The sequence below is a fragment of the Schistocerca piceifrons genome, chromosome 4 (genome assembly GCF_021461385.2).
Source record: "Schistocerca piceifrons isolate TAMUIC-IGC-003096 chromosome 4, iqSchPice1.1, whole genome shotgun sequence".
Classification (NCBI taxonomy): Eukaryota; Metazoa; Arthropoda; class Insecta; order Orthoptera; family Acrididae; genus Schistocerca; species Schistocerca piceifrons.
The window spans coordinates 741,815,096-741,839,737 of NC_060141.1; the positions used below are offsets into that span (position 1 = coordinate 741,815,096).

Consider the following 24,642-nt stretch of genomic DNA (forward strand, 5'->3'; position numbering starts at 1 on the left):
GAATACATGGAAGTCACGGGTTCTTAGTGTCTATTTTCTTTAATTACGCGTATTGATTTATATATAACTATCAGATCAATCAGTGTTTGTCTGAACACTTCATACATATGCGTTGAGTCATCTCTCTTATCCATAAAACAATAACTACGTACGGAGTCATCTCTCTTATCCGTAAGATAATACCTATTGTGTTGTCTTATGCGTAAGATATACGACTATATACATATGTACGACGTGTTCACCCAAACCTTGATTTATCTCGTTATATCGTAACCACACAACCTGTTACTTCCTCATATTTTTATAGTCCATTCTAGCACTTCAAATTAGGTAAAAATAGACACACAATTCTTACGTGACTTCACGGTACACTTACACTACTGGCCATGAAAATTGCTACACCAACAAGAAATGCAGATGATAAACGGGTATTCATTGCACAAATATATTAGACTAGAACTTACATGTGAGTACATTTTCACGCAATTTGGGTGCATAGATCCTGAGAAATCAGTACCCAGAACACCCACCTCTGGCCGTAATAACAGCCTTGTTACGCCTGGGCACTGAGTCAAAAACAGCTTGGATGGCGAGTACAGGTACAGCTGCCCATGCATCTTCAACACGATACCACAGTTCATCAAGAGTAGTGACTGGCGTATTGTGACGAGCCAGTTGCTCGGCCACCATTGACCAGACGTTTTCAATTGGTGAGAGATCTGGAGAATGTGCTGGCCAGGGCAGCAGTCGAACATTTTCTGTAACCAGAAAGGCCCGTACAGGACCTGCAACATGCGGTCGTGCATTATCCTGCTGAAATGTAGGGTTTCGCAGGGATCGAATGAAGGGCAGAGCCACGGATCGTAACACATCTGAAATGCAACGTCCACTGTTCACAGTGCCGTCAATGTGAACAAGAGGTGACCGACACGTGTAACCAATGACACCCCATACCAACACGCCAGGTGATATGCGAGTATGGCGATGACGAATGCACGTTCACCGCGATGTCGCCAAACACGGATGCGACCATCATGATGCTGTAAACAGAACCTGGATTCATCCGAAAAATGACGTTTTGCAATTCGTGCACCCAGGTTCGTCGTTGAGTACACCATCGCGGGCGCTCATGACTATGGTGCTGCGTCAAGGGTAACCGCAGCCATGGTCTCCGAGCTGATAGTCCATGCTGCTGCAAACGTCGTCGAACTGTTGGTGCAGATGGTTGTTGTCTTTCAAATGTCCTCATCTGCTGACTCAGGGATCGAGACGTGGCTGCACGATCCGTTACAGCCATGCAGATAAGATGCCTGTCATCTCGACTGCTAGTGATATGAGGCCGTTGGGATCCAGCACGGCGTTCCGTGTTACCTTCCTGAACCCACCGATTCCATATTCTGCTAACAGTCATTGGATCTCAACCAACGCGAGCATCAATGTCACGATACGATAAACAGCAATCGCGATAGGCGACAATCGGACCTCTAGCAAAGTCGGAAACCTGATGGTACGCATTTCTCCTCTTTACACGAGCCATCACAACAACGTTTCACCAGGCAACGCCGGTCAACTGCTGTTTGTGTATGAGAAATCGGTTGGAAACTTTCCTCATGTCAGCACGTTGTAAGTGTCGCCACCGGCGCTAACCTTGTGTGAATGCTCTGAAAAGCTAATCATCTGCATATCACAGCATCTTCTTCTGTCGGTTAAATTTCGCGTCTGTAGCACGTCGTCTTCGTGGTGTAGCAATTTTAATTGCGAGTAGTGTATTAGTGACATGTAACTAGGTTTGCATTTTCTGTTCGTCCTGTACTCTTTTTAGGCACTCCGAGTACGTCATCGTCCTGCGACTGACAACACAGGGCACGTAGGCGAGTGAGCTGCAACGGAGGAGGCGAGGATGAGGTAAGAGGCTGGCAGCTCACCGCGTGGGCCTGCCGGCGCCCTTGGTCGGCGCCCTCGGCCGCTCCTCCGGCAACGCCCGCGCCCACGCCGCGGCTCTGCGCATGCGTGCGCGCCGGCCGCTGCTTCTCGGGCGCCAGCTGCGCGGTCCCGTCGCCGCCGCCATCGCCACTGCCGCCGATGCCGTTGCAGGCCGCCTGTGAGGGAGGGGGCGCTTCAGCCACCTCTGGAGTGCTGCCCCCCTCCTCCTCCTCTTCTTCCTCCTCCTTCACCGCGGCATTGCCCGCGTGGGAGCTGCTCTCCTGGAAAAAAATTGCCTCGTTATAATTGGCCAGAAGAGGAGAACTGTCGTTTCTGAGCCATTCGCTAGACCCAACAGGTGGCTCCGGAAGGTTTCCACTCCCCATAAGATGATACGACGCGACGCAAACGTTACGTTTAACAACTCCAGCCTCTTTTTAACAAACGCTCCACTGACAACTCATTTCTACCAAATCGTTTTATCCATTTACCGGATTTTTTACGACCGAAATAGGTCAATTATGACGTACCAACAATTACATGTATTATAAAAACTGAAATCTTTATGAAGCTTCTTTAATTTCCATACGTCATTTTCATTTAGCAAAATTCGTGTATTACAGTAATAATATTAAGAACTACGTCACAGCGTGAAAATCCTGTTATCAAAAAATTGATTAATCCATCCCATATCGTTGGTGTTTATATTCATAAAACCAGGGATTGCAACTGGGACCATCGACACGCTGCCTCTCCACATCTTAATTACTTACAGCACGTACAGGTCTCGTATTCAGCTGACTGCCATTTATTTCAGAAACCTCAGTTCACCAATAAAGCAACTGTTCTGAAATTAAGGTAATACACTGACGGAAAAAATATCGCAACACCAAGAAGAAGTTGTGCTACATAAACAAAGTTGGTAGTCGTCTGATGGTGCCTGTTCAAATTTTGTGCCAGTCGCATAACAGTGGCGCTACTAGATTTGCATTAAATACACGCTGTGACGGTCGTCACCGTTAGTTACCGTTTACATTGTACGTGGTGCGTTGATGATAGTCAAGAATGCCTTTAATGTGACAAAGACGCCATTATCATCAGCTCCTGGGTTTAAACGAGGTCGTGTAATAGGGCTACAACGAGCTGGCTGTTTCTTCTGCGATATTGCAGCAATTAAGTACAGTAGTCACTGTACATAACTGCTGGCAACGGTGGTCACCATAACGTACGGTCGCGAGAAGACCGGACTCCGCTCTGCCGAATCTTACTGCATCTGCAGCATCAATTTGAGCAGCACTTGGAACCATACTGACACAACGAACTGATTGTTACACATACGTTACTTTAACGACAGCTCCTAGTCAGACGTCCTGTAGCGTGCATTCCACTGACTCCAAACCACCACCGTTAACGGCTTCAGAGGTGTCTAGCGAGAATTCAGTGGAAGGCACGGTGCATGTTTGTTGTGTTTTGTGATGACAGTTGGTTCTGCCTAGGTGCCAGAGATGGCCATGTGTTGGTCAGATTGAGAACAGTTCAGGGCTTGCAACCAACTTGTGTACGTGCTAGACACACTGAACCTACACATGGAGTTATGGTCTTGGGTGCGATTTCGTGTTAGAGCAGTAGCGCTCTCGCTGTTATCCCACGCACCCTGACTGCAAAACTGTACGTCAATCTGGTGATTCGGCCTGTCGTGCTGCCATTGATAAACAGCATTCCACGGGGCATTTTCCAAATGGTTAACGCTCGCCCACGTACCACTGTTGTAACCCAACATGCTAATAAAGAGTGTCGACATGTTGCCTTGATCTGATCGATAACCAGATCTGTCTCCAATCGAGCACATATTTTACATCAACGGACGACAACTCCAACCGCATCCACAAACAGCATTCACCAACTACGAGCAACAAGCATGGGGCTCCATCCTACAAACTGACATCCGGCATCTATACAACACACTGCATGCACGTTTTCACTCTTGCATTCACCACCTTTTATTAATGTACCAGCATTTCTCATTTGCAATGATTTATCTCGCTCTTACGTTAACCTGTCACGTTAATCAAATATGTAACCTAGAGAAAAATATTCCCCAAATATCGTTACTCTACATAGATTATTTTTTGGTGTTGCGGTTTTTTCCGTCAGCGTATTACCTGAGATAAAAGGCAGAAGAGAAAATTAACACAGTGAAATTGATTTAAAAGGGACAGCACAGTGTTTCGGTAGAGTAGTTTGGGGATGGGGAAGATGGTAAAGACGATGCTCGGAATGTAGGAAGCTACAGTGAAGTACACGATAGACGTCACGATGGTCGTACAAGCCAAGCCATACGTGACTTCAGAGGATAAAAACTTTTTTATCACTTGAGTAACTAGCTACAGAATCACTACACAGAAAAGCTTGCAGAGTTACGTACATGGAGAAGATATTTTTCTCGGGCGAGTATTGCTATAATACTTTTCATCGTGCTGAGGCCAAAGACAAATGACGAACAGCTGCAGCAATTGTACGGACTGTAGAATAAATACAATACTGGATACGACGGAGTTTATATGTCAAATACTGTAACGGGAGTTGATGACTCCTCTACACAACCTCCTGCAATACTCAAAGAACGTCATGTGGAAATTTCGCATAACCATCAGTCAGTAGAGCTCCTATATCATGTAAGCGATAGCTGGTAAATGAGAAATTCTGACAAAGTGAATACTATACATTTGTGAACCTAAATATAAATATATTTCATATGTGTGTGTTTAAAGCAAGAAGAATAGCGTACGAAAGTGATAAGAATTATAGAAACTAAAATCAACGAGTGAGAAACTCACAGTGCTTGAAACTTTAACAAACCTATTTCACATTAAGTGCTGCCAGGAGCAGCTCTGGAAATCATGGTTGTAACTACGACCATATTCTGACAGAAGTGGAGCGTATTAGAGTAACAGAGTGAGTGGTCTGTCGTTTCGAACATTATACATACGCATCATGTTATCTCAACACGGGCTCTTTGTTTTGTCATCTACATTTCAGTATGGTGGTATTGCACACTAGGGGTCCAGGCGGTACTTTTGTACAACATTGCTATAATAAGCTCTGCGTGTGGCGTTAGCTGAGTATCCTTTCAAGGTGGAGCGAAAAGCGCAGTTGCTGGGATGAATGGTGCAAAGTTGCTTATAGTGACGAGGAAAGGTTCTGCCTCCGCATTGTGCCGCGAACAATCAACATCAGGTATGTAAAATTGAAATGAAATCTGGACAATAGACATAGGTTTAGCACACCTGTCACACAATTAATTAGCTTTGTAAACGACTACAATGACTTGTACACTAACTTTTAATTGATGAGACGTTAATCCTGTATGAGAGTGTGCCACTGATAAGAAGAGCTGAAAAAACAATCGCGTGTACATTAAAAACCTTGCGCGAAGGTTCCAGAGGCAATCAGAAACTCCAGTCTTAAGAACAACTAACTTCCCATGCATCTCGGTCTTGATGACATCGTAACTCCTAAACTATACGTCGTAAAATGATATAATATTGCACGTACATTCAGTGGTATACTTAAATATTGCAAACAGAGGTAGTTATAAAGATGTATTGAACAAGACGCGCATATTTAAATGGACCACACTTTGAAATACTGAAATGTGCGTCTTAAGGCAAAATCAGCATACTGACAAAATAGATCACAACGCCCTTGAACCGGAAATGTGATAATGACTTTGGGCTCGGAAAAGCAGTTTAGGAGATCAACAGGAAATGAAAACCGAAACCATCTGTCAATTCAACTCATGGATGTCACGGCAAAGGCCACTTCTCGCATTCTCAGCATGTTTGGCAGCTTGCTTGGCCAGCTCAGTGATTGTAAGTGTTCCTAACTAAGGATACGTAATGCAGAACTTGAAAGGGCGACTGGTTCAGTCTATATAACAGACCACATCTCTTGCGCAAATGTGACATTAAGTAACGTGACGTCACCAACCGCATCCACGTCTGAGTGCTTCGATTACGAGACTGGATTGTGACTCGAGAAGGTTATACAAGGTATTCAATCGTTGTCCAGGATAATATGCATATAATATTGGAAGATCAGCAGAGTACAGCGGATCTATACAACGACTGGCTGTTGATCCTAACCTAGTTATAACCCACTGGGCATAAGTAGTGGAAGATATGTACAATTACGTGATTGCCGATGAGACACTGACAACAGCGCTGACCTAATATACAGGGTTATTACAAATGATTGAAGCGATTTCACAGCTCTACAATAACTTTATTACTTGAGATATTTTCACAATGCTTTGCACACACATACAAAAATTCAAAAAGTTTTTTTAGGCATTCACAAATGTTCGATATGTGCCCCTTTAGTGATTCGGCAGACATCAAGCCGATAATCAAGTTCCTCCCACACTCGGCGCAGCATGTCCCCATCAATGAGTTCGAAAGCATCGTCGATGCGAGCTCACAGTTCTGGCACGTTTCTTGGTAGAGGAGGTTTAAACACCGAATCTTTCACATAACCCCACAGAAAGAAATCGCATGGGGTTAAGTCGGGAGAGCGTGGAGGCCATGACATGAATTGCTGATCATGATCTCCACCACGACCGATCCATCGGTTTTCCAATCTCCTGTTTAAGAAATGCCGAACATCATGATGGAAGTGCGGTGGAGCACCATCCTGTTGAAAGATGAAGTCGGCGCTGTCGGTCTCCAGTTGTGGCATAAGCCAATTTTCCAGCATGTCCAGATACACGTGTCCTGTAACGTTTTTTTTCGCAGAAGAAAAAGGGGCCGTAAACTTTAAACCGCGAGATTGCACAAAACACGTTAACTTTTGGTGAATTGCGAATTTGCTGCACGAATGCGTGAGGATTCTCTACCGCCCAGATTCGCACATTGTGTCTGTTCACTTCACCATTAAGAAAAAATGTTGCTTCATCACTGACAACAAGTTTCGCACTGAACGCATCCTCTTCCATGAGCGTTTGACTTTGTTATCGGGTGTCAGGGCTTGTAGCAATTGTAAACGGTAAGGCTTCTGCTTTAGCCTTTTCCGTAAGATTTTCCAAACCGTCGGCTGTGGTACGTTTAGCTCCCTGCTTGCTTTATTCGTCGACTTCCGCGGGCTACGCGTGAAACTTGCCCGCACGCGTTCAACCGTTTCTTCGCTCACTGCAGGCCGACCCGTTGATTTCCCCTTACAGAGGCATCCAGAAGCTTTAAACTGCGCATGCCATCGCCGAATGGAGTTAGCAGTTGGTGGATCTTTGTTGAACTTCGTCCTGAAGTGTCGTTGCACTGTTATGACTGACTGATGTGAGTGCATTTCAAGCACGTAATACGCTTTCTCGGCTCCTGTCGCCATTTTGTCTCACTGCGATCTCGAGCGCTCTGGCGGCAGAAACCTGAAGTGCGGCTTCATCCGAACAAAACTTTATGAGTTTTTCTACGTATCTGTAGTGTGTCGTGACCATATGTCAATGAATGGAGCTACAGTGAATTTATGAAATCGCTTCAATCATTTGTAATAGCCCTGTACTTAGGAGAAACCGTACAGAGAGGCCTGAAGTGGAATGAGTATACAAAAACTAATCGTAGGAAAAGCAGGAACCAGGCACATATTTATGGAAATAATCTTACGGCATTGCAATTTATCCTTGAAAGAAGGTGAAAATGTCTTCAACCGGAAGGCTGGATTGGAAACCACAATCCACCAGGATTGGTGCTATTATAGGTGTTAACGAGAAGATTTTCCTCCAACCTTTGAACTAACTTCTTCGGCCATTTATGAGAGAGTCAACTGTTTATCTTGTACTCACAACTATGTTGCATTTTTAAATTATCAAAGTTTGCAAAAGGCGAAAGAAAAGAAAAGTCGCACATAAAAATTGTAAGAATGACAGGGGATCGAACTGCAGCCCTTCAGATGTGAATCTGGCACTAAAGAACTGAGACACCAAGCTACACAAAAATGAAAGAAGTGGTTTACAAAACCTTCTTTTAACAGATTCTTGAGCATTGTCCGTCAGGCGACGACCCTTCTCCAGTTTGGTTTAACAGAAGAGAGAAGACCCAACAAAAATCGCTAGTGTTGGCACAGGGTCATTTAGTGTTTCGTATCAGCTCAGCCACCTCCAATGGCAGACGCCACAGTAGAGATTTTGTACATCACAGAAAGATTTACTGTTGAAAGACGAGAGTGTATGTTCCCAGAAAGTTTACCCACCTTATTATTTTCTCTCACAAAGGTCTGTCGTAGTGGTGGAGGCTTAACGACAACCACTGTTCTCAAGCACCATTCGTGAATGTAATGAGAGAAGATCTGGGATCTGCCAGAGAAGAAATTCATTGGGCTGTGGGAACGTTTCAACAGTTCAGTCACCAGACCCAGATGGAATCTTTTCACCTCTACCGCAATAAGCAGGACAGAGCTCAATTAGACTCATATGTTTGGTTTTAACCTAGTAGCAGGAACCATTTCTAATGCTTGGAAGGTAGCGAAGGTTTTTTCAATTCTCGAGGGAGAAATAACTATAACAAGAGTAAGCATATGAGACCAATCAGTCTGCCCTTTCTGAATACATTAGTAAAACAGATTAATGGTCACGTTAGGGAAAGGGGGTTAAATGACGTTTCTCTACATGATGACTGACACGCATACCAACCAGGGTAACCATGTGAAACAGCATTTCAGAAATTTGCTGGGACTGTGGAAGAACTCTACACTTTCAGGCAATTGCTCTGCATTTTTCTGGATACTGAGAGCCCTTTTAGCAATATGATCTTCAAATCTATGTTCTGAGCTGCAAAAGAGCAATGCAATAAGACCAAAGCATGCAGGTGGATTACGAACATGCTGAGTAGATGAGAAGTAGATGGCACAATGATGAATGAGGAAATAGTGATCAACATCACCTGAGCATATCCACAAGCAGCGATTTTGTACCCACTACTGTATAACCTAGTGGTGAATGAACTCATCAAAGCGGTAAATGCGAGAGGTTACTTTTGCGAACGGTACATACACGGTTTAGATACAGTATTACTTAGTATGTTTGTTAGTAGCATTAGAAAATGGCATATTGCGCATTTAACGTAGTACAAGACTAGTACTGGACACTCGTGATGGGAACAACCGAATGAAAAGAATCGATTCATTCAGTTGTTGGAAAACAGCCGACTCATTGAGTTGTAGTTATATGTACAGTGCGCGCAATATGCCGTGGCGGCTAAATGCACATTCGGCTGGGGAAGCGTGGGGAGAGCGGCAGAGGCGGTGGGGGGGGCTCAAAGCGCTGCAGGGGAAATGCCCAGCACTGAAGGGGAAGTGCCATTCTAAACTAAACCCCACACTCATATTTTTGGTAAATATTAAGCGGGGGGCCCTCCACACTCACACTTGCATGGTGACCATTCAAAAATATATCACCTCTTCTTTGGTTAATATCTAAAAAGAATTCCACCGAAAATGCAGAGATATATTTTCGCCTAGTTTGTCAACCATTTGTGACTTTCAGAGAAGAGTCACGAGTGGGCAATTTTGAGTAAAACTAACATATTTCTCTTCTTGCCACGTTAAAATGTTTCTTTTGTCAAAACTAAGCGGAATTTACACAGCTCACCTCACTAACATGTTGTGCAGACGCAATTGTGAGAGAATTCTGAAACTGTGGTTTATTATGTTATTAAGTGAGGAACAGAGGAGAAGTAAGGTCAACATCTTATAAGAAGCGCATCCTCGATACAAAATACACATTTACTGACTTCATTTATGTCTTTCCAAAACCCACAACGTTTCTTCTTTCACTAGCTATCGAAGATCATTAAAAATTACAGTCTTTCATGGGAAAAGTCTGTAGTTATTGGAATAACACGGTAGACAGTGAAGTCTTGCACAATAATCATACGGGAAAATACTCTCCTCTTTGTAGGCAACCATTTGCGAAAATCTCATTTCGATATCTCAAACCGTTTATGAAGTATGAGGAATGTTGTGGATATTTCATTCTGGCTTTATCGCTGGCACAGTGCGATCGCAAATGAGTGCACTACATCAGATCGATTTTTTTCGAGACTGGTGACAGTCTAAAGAAAATGCAACGAGTTAGCTACATTTCATACGCAGCAACGTATTATGTAATATGTACCAGACGCAAATTCATTGCAACCACTATTTTTCATTGAAAACTTTTTCGAATTTCGCGCAGTGTCTTGAATCCACGTAAATATCACAATAACTATGATCATTTACGAAATGATGGGCACATCTTAATGAATCTGACATATAACGTTACACGAGGAACCAATGGCAAACCACCTTCATTAGGGCCGTGCCTAATACGGCAATGCGGGTCTCCCGCATCATTCCCCAACGCTCTGTCATGGAGAACTACTGAGAAATATTGCACGTCGTGCGCGTCGACTATGTCATCACCGACCGGCCGAAAGGTGGCAAACACTTGTCGGCCTCTCCTTTGAACAAACGGATGAAGTCGCCCAGCTCTTTGAACAAAAACTTGTCACTGCCCATCGGCCGCCGTATCCAGCGTGATCTGTATAGGTTGAATTATTCATTCATTCTTTTGGGTGAAACCAGTCTGGGTAGCAACCGAATGAAAACAATCTATTCACTTTGTCGGATTACTCATTCGCTCTTTTGAAGGAAACCAGTATGTGGGAGCAACCGAATGAAAATAATTATGTCAGACGGTTGTAGTTTTACCTGTCGGTTGGATTATTATTCACTTATTTTCTCTAGTGAAAGCAGTCAGTGGTAGCAATCGAATGAAGAGATTCGACGCCGTTGTAGCTTTGGATACTGACTGGATTATTCATTCTATATTTTTTTTCAAGTGAAACAACCAGTAAATTTTCGGTCGGTTGATCCATGTGTTCATTCTTTTAACTATCCATTCTTTAGTGTTGTACATGACCACGCTATCCATTCATTTATCTGAGTGAAACTAGCCTGCAATAATTTAATTAGTTGAACTAAAGCCGTGCTATATTATACTGACAGAGGGTGGTATGTCGAAGTTAAAATAAGCAGTATACATGTTAATTTAATTATGTACTGAATGGAGTAATTTTTCTTTTCATTATTTAAAACTGAGTCACGTATTGTTGTGGATTAAACTGTTCCAGGTGCCATTTATCGCGAAACTATTTAACCTGCCGTATCGCTGGGGTAGGCCTGTCATCACTTAATTGCCGACCCCAGACAAACCTTCGAAAGCCCTGGACATTTGGGTCAAATAGAATTATTTTCCCCGGACACACAGAGTCTGTAGACGATAAATTGGTCCAAGGCCACGGTGCTGCGCGGGGAGCGGAGACATGAGAGGGGGAGGGAATGTTTTCTCGCTTGCCATGTTCGTGCCGACAACGCCAGCGGGCGCATGCCTCCATCCGACCAGCAGATACAAACCAGCATGAGAGTCACAAGGATTTGTGAAAGCCCATTACAGAGACGTTCATGTTCAGACGTCGTTCTAATTTGCAGTAAGAAATATGAACGTAAATGAAATCAGTTTTATAGAGCTCAATGAGTAGAAGGCAAATGACATTTAAGACATTCAACTGTCTGACGGGGGGCACGGCTTCGCGGTGTATGCGATCGCCCTTTGTCAGCGGCTTCTCACAGTATGGAAAATACAGGGTGTTCCAAAATCGACTTTACAACTTTGATCATATATATTTCAGAATGGGGATAGGTAGAAAAGCGCGGTTTGCAGCATGGTGATCATACATACCTACGGTTCTCGTAGCCCCTTAACAGAGTTCAGTGTGTTAAGGTGACCATATTTTCTACTGCCAAAGTCGGGACACATTAAAAAAATTTTGATACGGAAAAAATGTTTGAACTGAAGGTAATAAATACAAACTATCACTTTGTTACAAAAAGTACATTAATACCTTCTAAGAAGATGGAGTGCGAGAAGACATACAGTATTCATCGGTGCTGCAAATTTTCTTCACCCTGTCTGTATTCTTCATCATCATTATAAAAACATTCGACTCAAGTTTCATCATAACGCCAGTCACTAACATTGATTTCGTATTTCCTGCAACAAACTGTGTTTTCTCAGTGCTCCATACATTACTCTTTTGGGAAAATACAGTCTCAGTAACAGCATGCCGATACAGGTGAAATGACCTATAATTCAGGATAAAACGTTTCGTAATTGTTAAATACAGGACAAATGTGTGTTCCGAATTACTTTCCAAAAAATTCGGGTCAGAGGTAGGAAAATCGTGACTGTCTCGGGGGGGGGGGGGCGGAGGGGGAGGGGGGAATAGTCACCTCAAACGTGTATTTCGTCTGTAGCACACAGGTTATCTACGTGATATTCCAGTTAGATGTGTCCGGCCTAGGATCCTCATTAGAGTGTGCTATTGCTGCTCTGACGTGAGCTCATGGTTTGTGCAACTACCGCCCAAAGAAAAAAATGTAACGGGGTTCCGCAGGACAGTGTCAGATCTAGTCTGTACCAACCACTCCACACGATAACTAACACGGGAAAACAAGAAAAAATCAGCTTTAGGTGTGTGTGAACACTATGCCGTTAACCGCACCTTTCTACCTATTCCCAATTCTAAAATATAATACTTGATCGAATGTTTAAAATCATTTTGGAACATACTGTATGTTTATAGGAGAGCGTCTAAACGTGCTTGCCGCTGCGTTTTTAATAGACTAAAACGAAGAAATTACGTATGGCTCGGTCCTGCTTTAATGAATTTTACCTAAGGTTTATTACTATCTATTTCAAAACAGAGCGAATTTCAACAGGCACGATAAAAGATCAAGGTTTATCCCTGACAGCTGTAAAAATTCCTTCCAGCACGTCTGAGGACGTCCTCAAAATTAGAGCCAATCCGGGGAAATCCGGACTTATTGCAACCCTAATTGGGGATGCAAAGATGAGCGCAGTGGTTTCCTTAATGATATATGACGAGGAAAGGAATCTTGCCTCGTTTTAGCGACAGTTTTCATTCCATTATATACGCAATGTGTGATGTCATGATGTCCAGAAATACAAAATCATTTTATTCTTCAACCGTTTATTTATGTGGAAGATAAATATTTTGTACAGAAAATTACGTCACCAGCTAAAGGCGTCCCGAGACGTTTTCAGTTTTGCAGAGAGTGTGTCTTTATAAACTCACTACCACATATTTTCAGGACTATCTGTACGACGTTAGGGATCTGTATGGGGCTAGGAGAGATTATTTATGCCCGTTTTAAAACCGTTTTATATTAAAAAGTTTCTCTATTTAAAAAGTTATTTTCTGCTTTTTAGTCTCGTGTGTGAGAAATTTTTCAACTGAATTAAAACATTTTGATGAGATTGCAACAGAGACATGTGGTAAACATCAGGTTTATTTCAGTTTCTCTTCAAATGAGTCAACAAAGCTATTGCTTCCTCATATGCATATCTCGCGAAAAGACCGCCAATGTAAAAACGAGTGAGAATCGAGTTTACAGAGCAGCTTAGCAGCAATCGCTCTTAGCTGCGAAATATTAGCGGCTGGAACAGAAAAACAGGGAAACAGCACAGGTACACCAAGTACCCACTGTCCGCATACACTATAAGAGAAGGCGAGTTAATATTGCATTTTCATCTAGTTCTGCACTAATTTGAAAGTTCACGTCTTTAGCTTATAGGGAAATTAGTTTGAAATCAACTGCAAAAATTGTACTGAAAAAGAGAAGAAGAAAAAACAGACAAGAAACAGAGCTAATAAAAACGGGTTGAAAAGCGATTGTTCATACACAAATCTATAGTGCAGTACAAGATATTAAACTTTTTTAAAACAAGAAAAAAACGATATTTAATGCCACAATTATTTCAGTGAGTAAATAGAAGTACATGTATTTTTAATATACCTTGTTTTTAGAAATATACTTTTCATTCACATCTCCTTGAAATAAGATACTTTATTTGTTTCCAAATAAGTTGTCAACCCTAGTCGTGGTTCATGTATAACCGAAAAGGCAGAAAAAGATGTAAGTAAAATCTCTCAAACACGATGAGCGAGTGAAAACTCTCATACTGCTGACATGGCCGGAGAGACTGGTTTCATTCGGTTGTTTCATTCGACTGAAAAAAACGACTGAACTTAAGAAACAATCGACTGACCAAACGATTGTTAAATACAGTCGATTGTCCCATCACTAATGGGAGCAGAACATTAGGGTTAGTCCCAAGAAAACCGTTGTAGTGCAGTTCGCAAAGAAGCATGTCCAGGATACGTACTACAGTCTTCACCTCTTCTATGACATTCTTCCAGTAGACGGAGTAGTGATCTAGGGAGAACCCTGAATGCGAAACTATCATAGATCGCTCACATAAAGAATATATTTTCCAAGGCAAAATGTGCCTCTTATATGTAGTAAAAAAGCCTGTGGTAAAAGCTCGGCTCAAAGCCCCAGAAGTATGTACTGGATAGACATCTCAGTATTAAGATCTAATAAGACACCTTAGGGGCTACAGGATAGTGGATAAACACATAGCAGAAATAGCCCTGTCAACGACCACCAAAAAATGTCTACTGTCGTAAAAATTCGTGCAGTCGCAAATTTCTGTATACTGGTAGAATGGGGAGGGGGGCAAGCGTCATCATCACCATCACCATCACCATCATCAACATCAACATCCTGTCCGGTGGGAGTGAGTGTGGGGACGGGTGTGACAGGGGTGTAAAAGTCGTTTTTAGGCTGTTCTTGAATATTTCGTAAACAACAGCATCTAGTGAAATTGTTTCCCGGTACAAAATTGAACTACTTTACATTTGCTACATGCGTTGCAAGGGCAGGGAAAAAAAGAATAGCGTTTTAACGGTATAAAATTGATGTTTATTGTTAAATGAAGTGGATTAGGAGCAAATACTGAATGTGTGTACCACAAATAAGTGCAGTAGAAACGTATTAACGGATAAAATGTTTTCTGGGACTGTAACGGGGAGGATGGTAGAAGCATGTGAGTAGGTGCCTCTTTCCTAGGTGTGTAAACTGAAGAGAGGGGTCATAAAAGCGCCTACATTGTATTTCAGAAAGTTATACGGACCCTTCCACAGCCCGCCTTATGAATCACTGGTGACGCATTGCGCAGACACTCACGGGGCGTGGGGGTTATTTCCCACAAAGTGTGTTAACATCGCATTGCATACAGACAGCAGTTGGTAATACTAAAAACGCAAGAAGAGCTTGTGGAACGATTCTACGTATATCTCTGCACAGTGTCCTACAGTGCTACAAGGGATATTGATTCTCAGTCGTCCGATATGACAGTTGGAGCGTTCTTCCAGGAAAAGACCTTACTCTGTAATGGGTGCTGCTAGCTTTGCAGTTTACAAACTGTATCTCCCCACAGATTGCTCCTCACGCCTCTCAATGCAACTAGACAAAATAAAGTCCTCGGCTTGTGTTTATATAGTAGAGCTATCTCCAATTTATTCAGTGACTACTTACAAGCAATTGTTAATTAAGGTTTTACGTAAAATACATTCCTACGAACAATGGTTGCGAAGTGTCTTATTTGAAAGAGCTATATTGTCAGTTATTTATGTAATGTTTGGTGGGAAAGAGACTAGACTGGCAAATGTGGTATGTGCTGCAGTTTCCTGTTGACAGCATATTGTAAAGCATTGTAATCATAACGCAGTCAATTCGTAGTGAATTAATGAATGACCTCGAAGTTACTGCACTTCTCTAACTATTAATTGTGTTGCTGGCAGACTGCATAAATCTCTTCCATGCAGAACACAAATTATCCCTTAATACCGTTCTAATGCTCTTAGACGTGTACGAACATTTAATATTTGTTCTTAATCCACGTTATTTAACAATATACACCAACTTTATACCACTAAAACGCTACTTTTAATCGTCTGCAAGAAACTATTAGTCACAGAGGAAAAAGCCAACAAGTCGTTTTTTGTAGGGAATTTAATGTAGCTTAAATTGGCACCGGGAAACATTTCCGCTAGAAGGTGCGGTTTTTGGGACAGCCAAGAAATAAATAAAAACGTGACCATTAAAAGACCTCCATTCCCACGCTCATACCCAGCGGGACAGTATATTTAGTATGTCATTCATTACACTCCCCCACTCGACAGTAGAAAAATTTGCAACTAGCCGAACACTTATCCCAATTTTCCTTCGATGAATAGACTAAAAATGGCTCCTACAGAATTGGGAAGACGACTGACCTGCTTAGCTGTAACAGGCGGAATTACTAGCACACACGCTGCTGGGATGAAGACCATGCTTCACATGCCCCCATTACACCTTTGGGTTACAATGGAGGCAGTGACAAGGGATAAAAATTAAAACCTGAAAATAACTGGAAGCCTTTAGGATATCCAGAATCTCACACCAATATAATTAACGCAGTAAATGATAGAAAACGCAAACTATGAAGAAGATGAGCCAAAATCTCGAACCAAGAGAGTGTGGACAGATGAGCTGAGACGATCAGTTGGAGAGAAAATGAAGAAGTACTGGGAAGAAAGGAAGAAAAAGAAACACCATAAGTCTTAAGTTGTATGCGGTCCATAGCTGGCCAAATTCATAAATTTAAAAAAAATGTAGTAAATACAGTTATGGTCGGGCAAATGCCGTCAGACTGTAGAATAACTCCAGTTCCTGTGGCATCAACATTCACTCAGGCAGCCAAGCAGCTCTAAGATGTCTATCAATCCCTGCAACGAGGTCAAAGATGGTTGCAGAATGCCTTGAAGCCCTTATGGGAAAGCAACAGGATAACCTGCTGTTGTTTCCCTGGTCACACGGGAAGCAATGGTAATGAAAAATGGTTCAAATGGCTCTGAGCGCTATGGGACTTAACATCTGTGGTCATCAGTCCCCTAGAACTTAGAACTACTTAAACCTAACTAACCTAAGGACATCACACACATCCATGCCCGACGCAGGATTCGAACCTGCGACCGTAGCGGTCACGCGGTTCCAGACTGAAGCGCCTAGAACCGCACGGCCACAACGGCCGGCAATGGTAATGAAGTTGATACGCTGGTGAGACAGGCACGAAGTCTTCATTTCTTGGACCGGAAGCTGTCCTTTCCGTCACTAAGGCGACGGAAAAATCAAAACAATCTAGCTGGAGCAGTAGGCAGCACGCGGAATGTTGGACGAAGATCCAAACACAAAAACCTGGCGAGCTGATGGTTCTGAAGCCATGTTTCAAGAGGACTTCTGCAAGTCTACGTTTGAACTGGAGACAGATACATTAATCTCATTATAGGCATAATGACTGGCCAACAGATTTTTAAACCACCTACACCCACCTACACACGAACTGTACAGAGGAACAAATGTCGCTAAATGTAAACTACGAGGCGAGGGGGATGAAACCGCAATTCATTTAATCTCTCAAATGCAAAGTGTTAGGAGGTCAAAAGACACAGAATATTTTGGTTATTAATTCTGAAAATATTGTCTCTCATGAAAAAATAGTACATTGGCTCCTACTACTCTTTTAACAGTACTGGGTAGTAAGAGATTTTAGGATGTTTTACAACCGAAGTCACAAGTGTGTTGTAGATAATGGTCATACTTTGGAAGCAAGTAAAGGTATTTTGTTTCAACTCTTGTTCGCTTTACTTTTTTAATGAGACCATTCACCGGACTTTTCAGATGCATAACTATGCATAACTAGAATTTTGGAACACTTATTATGTTCGAGCATAATGACTCTTCTGGAGACTAGAAATCTACTCTGTAGGAACCAGCATGGGTTTCTAAAAAGACGATCGTGTAAAACCCAGCTCGCGCTATTCGTCCACGAGACTCAGAGGACGATAGACAAGGGTTCCCAGGTAGATGCCGTGTTTCTTGACTTCCGCAAGGCGTTTGATACAGTTCCCCACAGTCGTTTAATGAACAAAGTAAGAGCATATGATCTATCAGACCAATTGTGTGATTGGATTGAAGAGTTCCTAGATAACAGAACACAGCATGTCATTTTCAATGGAGAGAAGTCTTCCGAAGTAAGAGTGATTTCATGTGTGCCGCAGGGGAGTGTCGTAGGACCGTTGCTATTCACAATATACATAAATCACCTTGTGGATAACATCGGAAGTTCACTGAGGCTTTTAGCGGATGATGTTGTGGTATATCGAGAGGTTGTAACAATGGAAAATTGTATTAAAATGCAGGAGGATCTGCAACGAATTGGCGCATGGTGCAGTGAATGGCAATTGAATCTCAATGTAGACAAGTGTAATGTGCTGCGGATACATAGAAAGAAAGATCCTTTATCATTTAGCTACAATATAGCCGGTCAGCAACTGAAAGCAGTTAATTGCATAAATTATCTAAGAGTAGGTATTAGGAGTGATTTAAAATGCAATGATCATATAACGTTGGTCGTCGGTAAAGCAGATGCCAGACTGAGATTCATTGGAAGAATCCTAAGGAAATGCAATCCGAAAACAAAGGAAGTAGGTTACAGTACACTTGTTCGCCCACTGCTTGAATAATGCTCACTAGTGTGGGATCCTTACCAGATAGGGTTGATAGAAGAGATAGAGAAGATCCAACGGAGAGCAACGCGCTTCGTTACAGGATCATTTAGTAATCACGAAACCGTTACGGAGATGATGAACTCCAGTGGAAGACTTTGCAGGAGAGATGCTCAGTAGCTCGGTACGGGCTTTTGTTGAAGTTTCGAGAACATACGTTCACCGAGGAGTCAAACAGTATATTGCTCCCTCCTACGTACATCTCGCGAAGAGACCATGAGGATAAAATCAGAGATTAGAGCCCACATAGAGGCATACCGACAATCTTTCTTTCCACGAACAATAAGAGACTGGAATAGAAGGGAGAACCGATAGAGGTACTCAAAGTACCCTCCGCCACACACCGACAGGTGGGCTGAAGAGTTTGGATGTAGATGTGGGTGTAGATGTCCTGGAGGCGAGGTGAACGAGAGGAACTCACACAAGCCGTAACAAGGTGTTTAATTTCTCTGGGATAGTTTCCATGCACAGACGATCAGCGTTAGTGCCAGAGAACTGAAAGTCTTTGTACGTACAACAGCGCCGAGATCGTCCCAGGACACAATAGCTAAAAGCTCTGTGTGCTAGAGTTGCATCCCTGGCTGCAGCACCAGCAGCCTCAGTCCACGTGGATGAATCCCTACAGGATACAGAGTCCTCCTCAGTCGCCTACGACCGGGCTCACCTGCTGCAGCTGCTGCTGGCCCTCCTCGGCAGGAGCGTCGGCCGCGCTGTCGGGCAGCTGGTAGATGCTGAAGGCGTGCGAGCCCTGGGCGTGCACCATCAGCTCCCACGCGTTCGCGAACGACTCCTTGCACTGCGCGCACAGCAAGCTCGCCACCGACGACTCGCTGTCCTCTGCAAAAGTGCGCAGAAGAAGCTGCTGACAACTTGTCTCCACCTCTCCTTCACATTGATTTTTTAATGCCTGTAGAATCTGCATCACCATGAAACAACTGCACTTACGAGGAACTGAAATACATAGGAGCGTTGTGTTACGAAAAGAGGAATGGCGAATGCGATTGTTCTGTGAGGGACGTTGAGTGGAACGTCGTCAGCCCTGGAACTGGACGTCAATGAGACGACCACGCGCGGGATAGGCAAAACGTGCTGTCATACCTTGTATGTGGCACGCTTCTTAAATATGCTGGTGTTGTTGTTGTGGTCTTCAGTCCTGAAACTGGTTCGATGAAGCTCTCCATGTTACTCTATCCTGTGCAAGCTTCTTCCCCTCTCCCAGTACTTACTGCAACCTACATCCTTCTGAATCTGCTTAGTGCATTCATCTCTTGGTCTCCCTCTACGATTTTTACCCTCCACGCTGCCCTCCAATGCCAAGTTTGTGATCCCTTGATGCCTCAGAACATGTCCTACCAACCGGTCCATTCTTTTTGTCCAGTTGTGGCACAAACTCCTCCCCAATTCTATTCTATACCTCCCCATTAGTTAGTGATCTACCCATCTAATCTTCAGCATTCTTCTGTAGGACCACATTTCGAAAGCTTCTATTCTCTTCTTGTCCAAACTATTTATCGTCCATGTTTCACTTCCATACATGGCTACACTCCATACAAATACTTTCAGAAACGACTTCCTGACACTTAAATCTATACTCGATGTTAACAAATAACTCTTCTTCAAAAACGCTTTCCTTGATATTGCCAGTCTACATTTTATATCCTCTCTATTTCGACCATCATCAGTTATTTTACTCCCCAAATAGCAAACCTCCTTCACTACTTTAAGTGTCTCTAATTCCCTCAGCGTCACCCGACATGATTCGACAACAATCCATCATCCTTGTTTTGCTTTTGTTGATGTTCATCTTATATCCTCCTTTCAAGACACTGTCCATTCCGTTCAACTGCTCTTCCAGGTCCTTTGCTGTCTCTGACAGAATTACAATGTCATCGGCGAACCTCAAAGTTTTTATTTCTTCTCCATGGATTTTAATACCTACTCCGAATTTTTCATTTGTTTCCTTATACTGCTTGCTCAATATACAGATTGAATAACATCGGGGAGAGGCTACAACCTTGTCTCACTCCCTTCCAACCACTGCTTCCCTTTCATGCGCCTCGACTCTTATAACTCCCATCTGGTTTCTGTACAAATTGTAAATAGCCTTTCTCTTCCTGTATTTTACTCCTGCCACCTTTAGAATTTGAAAGAGAGTATTCCAATTAACATTGTCAAAAGCTTTCTCTAAGTCTACAAATGCTAGAACCGTAGGTTTGCCTTTCCTTAATCTTTTTTCTAACATAAGTCGTAAGGTCAGTATTGCCTCACGTGTGCTGGTAATAAACGAAATGTTTTCCAACATTTGATCTTTTACAATTGAATAAATTAATGTTTTACTGAAAATTAAAGCATTTCCACGTGCCCGCCAACCGTATCTAATCATACTACCGTGTGCTGCGAATAAGGGATCTCCTCGTTGCGACACAATATGATAATTTCTGTCCGAGCGTAACATGACCTGTACATGTTACTGTACAAGTGCAACGAATGCGTGTGTTGCAGAGAGACATCCCCGGTTCTTTTGAAAGACGGCCTTTCTACTTTCGAAGTCGGTCTGTCTTTCCGATGCTTAGAGATGATGTACGAGTGCTGTCCACATAGTAAGTTACGATCGGTCGCGAAATGGAAACCACAGTGAAAACCAGAAACGCTTTATTTGCAACAGTTAGGTACACCTCCCACCTACTTCTCTACATAGTCGCCGCTCCAACGTCAAGTTTTGTCGTATTGTTGTATCAACTTCCCAATATCCTCGTCATAGAAAGCAGCCGCCTGTGCTTTCCGTCAGTTATCTTTGCACTGGTCTGCAGCTCGTTGTCTATGAAAAAATTTTGTCTTCATAGCCAGCGGTTCCTGTGGGCAGAGATGAGACTCAGGGGGAGCCAATTGCGGAGCGCATTGTGGGTGATCAAACACTTCTCATCGGAAACGTTGCAGGAGCGTCTTCGTTGCCCCTGCACTGTGCGGCCGAGAATTGGCATGAAGAAGGAACTGCTCGACAGTTGTGTTATGTGGGCTGCATGACACAGGCGAAATCTCTAACCAGGCCCTCACACTTGGCGGGAGACGCTATTCCCTATGCATCTTTACGTGCTCACTGTTCACTCAGAACTGAAAACAGCAAACCGACACTATCGATGAGCGTACTAGAGACACTGCCCAACACATCTGTGCAAAGCTTCACCGGATTTTCCCAGTGGTTCCCATTTCGCGACCGATCGTAACTTACTTTCTGGACAGCCCTCGTATTAAGGTGGATCAACGTGATCTATGCTGCTGGAAAGCAGACACTCAAAATGTTGTCTAGTGGCTGGCGAGGACGTCCCTGCCACTGCATCGAACATTTCTCTTGTGAGAAGATGTGGGAGGAGCCCCACACGGTCTCGAAATAAAGAGCTGAGTACACAAATAAGCGTCGACCCTGACATTAAAGCCGCTGACGTGTACGCAGATTGGAGAACTGTACGTCGCTGTGAACCATACGTGCTTCGTTCTTTTGACTTCTTTCCGCAGATGCAGTGTCGCCCCCGATAACTGAGCTGATGCAATTCGTGAAGATATGCGAATAGCACTCAAGATCATTCTGTCAATACTTTCGATCAGTCTGATGTTCCCTTGGAGCTAAATTATGGCACACAGCGTAAATTGACGCAAGCGATAAGTAACGAAATTTCGTTTCAATCGGAACGCCACTGACTTCATTTCGATCTGTTCCGCACACAGATTAGGATAAAAACATTTGCAGTACAAGCTGCCGAATTCCAATGAAACAAACGATAAACATGAATGAACTTGCTTACATGGCACTCTTTAGCGGCGGGGAGGCATAAAAGGCAATAATAAATAACCTTCAACGTTCCTCTGCGGACAATAAATTGGATTTCAGGAATAAATTAACGATAAACAAAGCATTGTGGCCCTTGTACCGCGTTTCACGTGGCTGTAACGATTAACTCAAAACTTTTTATTAATTAGAAGCACTGATGTGACGCATGCGCATTTTTGCAAGAATATCGGGGGCAGCTGAGCACTTTAATCGAATAGACAGACGCATCCATCGAGGAAGCTGAGCGATAAGACAGTGGACTCGCATTCGTCAGGGCCGGTATTCAGTACTCTATCTGCATATCTATACCACTTGAAGCTAAGCGGATGATGGGACATTTGAAAAGGTCACAGGCAGTGTTTTTCCCCTTTTCTGTGATGTCAGAGTTAGTGTTCATTTATTGATGACCTCGTTATTGACTGTACGTTATAACTTAATTATCCTTACCTGCTATAATATTTAGCTCCAGAAAAAGTACGTCGCAATTTCACTTGCTGAGAATGATATCGATTACACACACACACACACACACACGCGCGCGCGCGCGCGCACACACACACACACACACACACACACACACACACACACACACACATACACACACACACAGAGAGAGAGAGAGAGAGAGAGAGAGAAATCGGCAATGGGGCCAGCCATTTAGGAAAGCAGAAAGTGTGGAATCACCGAAAACGTGGAATACACAGAATGATGCACACATATCTTTCAGAGAAGAAGGAATAAATCCTTTTGTAAAAGACGATTAAATATATGATGTCTCAAATGACACACTTATCTGCGCACAGTGACTTGTTAATGACAGCTATGGGAGACGAAGTAATATTTCAGGTTCAAAATGGCTCTGAGCACTATGGGACTTAACGTCTGAGATCATCATTCCCCTAGAACTTAGAACTACTTAAACCTAACTAACCTAAGGACATCACACACATGGGTTCCCAAGGCAGGATTCGAACCTGAGACCGTAGCAGTCACGCGGTTCCAGACTGAAACGCCTAGAACCGCTCGGTCAGAACGGCAGGCAATATTTCAGGAATATGATAACTGGACAGTCACAACTGGAGACTACTGAGGAATTTACACTCATTAGCAAGAACGTTATGACCACCTACTTAATATCTGGAACGTCCACTTTAGCACGGAGAACTGCGGCGACATGTCGTGGCATAAAGGCAATGAGGCTTGGTAGGTCGCTGGAGGGAATTGGCACCATATCTGCACTTGAAAGAAGTCACCTAATCCACGTAAATTCCGGGGAGGGGACGACGTGTTCTGACGTCACCTTAAATCACATCACAGATGTGTTTGTTCGGGTTCACATCTGGCGAGTTGCGAAACCAGCCCAGCAATTGGAGCTTGTCACTGTGTACCTCTAACCACTCCTCAAGCCGGCCGAAGTGGCCGTGCGGTTAAAGGCGCTGCAGTCTGGAACCGCAAGACCGCTACGGTCGCAGGTTCGAATCCTGCCTCGGGCATGGATGTTTGTGATGTCCTTAGGTTAGTTAGGTTTAACTAGTTCTAAGTTCTAGGGGACTAATGACCTCAGCAGTTGAGTCCCATAGTGCTCAGAGCCATTTTGAACCACTCCTCACACTCTTGTCCTCGTGACACGGCACGTTATCTTGTTGAAAAATGCCACTGCCATAGGAAAACATTATCGTCATGAATAGGTGTACGTGGTCTGCAACCAGTGAACGACATTTCTAGGCCGTCACAGTGCCTTGCACGAGCTGCATTGGACCCATACATGTCCACATGAATGTTCTCCAGAGCATAATTGAGACGCTGCATGCTTGTTTTCGTCCCGCAGTACAGGTGTCAAGGAGCTGTACCCCTGGAAGACGACGATTCACGTCCTTTCATCGACATGCTGAAAAAGGTATCGAGATTCATCAAACATGCAACGCTCTGCCACTGCGCTAATGCTGCCGAGGCCCATCGTTAGGAGTGTTCGGTGCACTGTGTGTTCAGGCACGCTTGTAATTCGCCCAAAATTAAAGTCTGATGTTAGTTTCACCACAATTCGCCGCCTGTCATGTTTCACCAGTCCGCTCAGCCTACGACGTCCGACATGTGTAATGAGGGTTGGCCGTCCAATTGCACGATGTCTGGACATCGCTTCGCCTTGGCTTCGGCACGTGTTGACGACACTCACCGTAGCATTCCCCGAACACCCGACAGTTCGTGAAGTTTCCGAAATGCTTGTGCTGAGACTTCAGGCCATTATAAGACACCCGCGGTGAAACTCGACATAGATCATGTCCCTTCCCCATTCTACAAACGGACAGAACGCTCACTAATACTAGATGCACCGTG

At 43.5% G+C, this 24,642-nt stretch overlaps 1 protein-coding gene across 1 annotated transcript in view; it reads right to left on the reverse strand.

Moving 5' to 3' along the window:
• Nucleotides 1–24,642, reverse strand: part of LOC124795334 (heterogeneous nuclear ribonucleoprotein C-like) — a 449,230-nt gene that overhangs the window by 17,619 nt on the left and 406,969 nt on the right. The window contains exons 8-9 of the mRNA XM_047259316.1: nt 19,147–19,319; nt 1,926–2,204 (exon numbers count right to left, since the gene is read on the reverse strand). Coding sequence (XP_047115272.1) covers nt 1,926–2,204; nt 19,147–19,319 — 452 coding nt within the window. The remainder of the gene's footprint in view (nt 1–1,925; nt 2,205–19,146; nt 19,320–24,642) is intronic.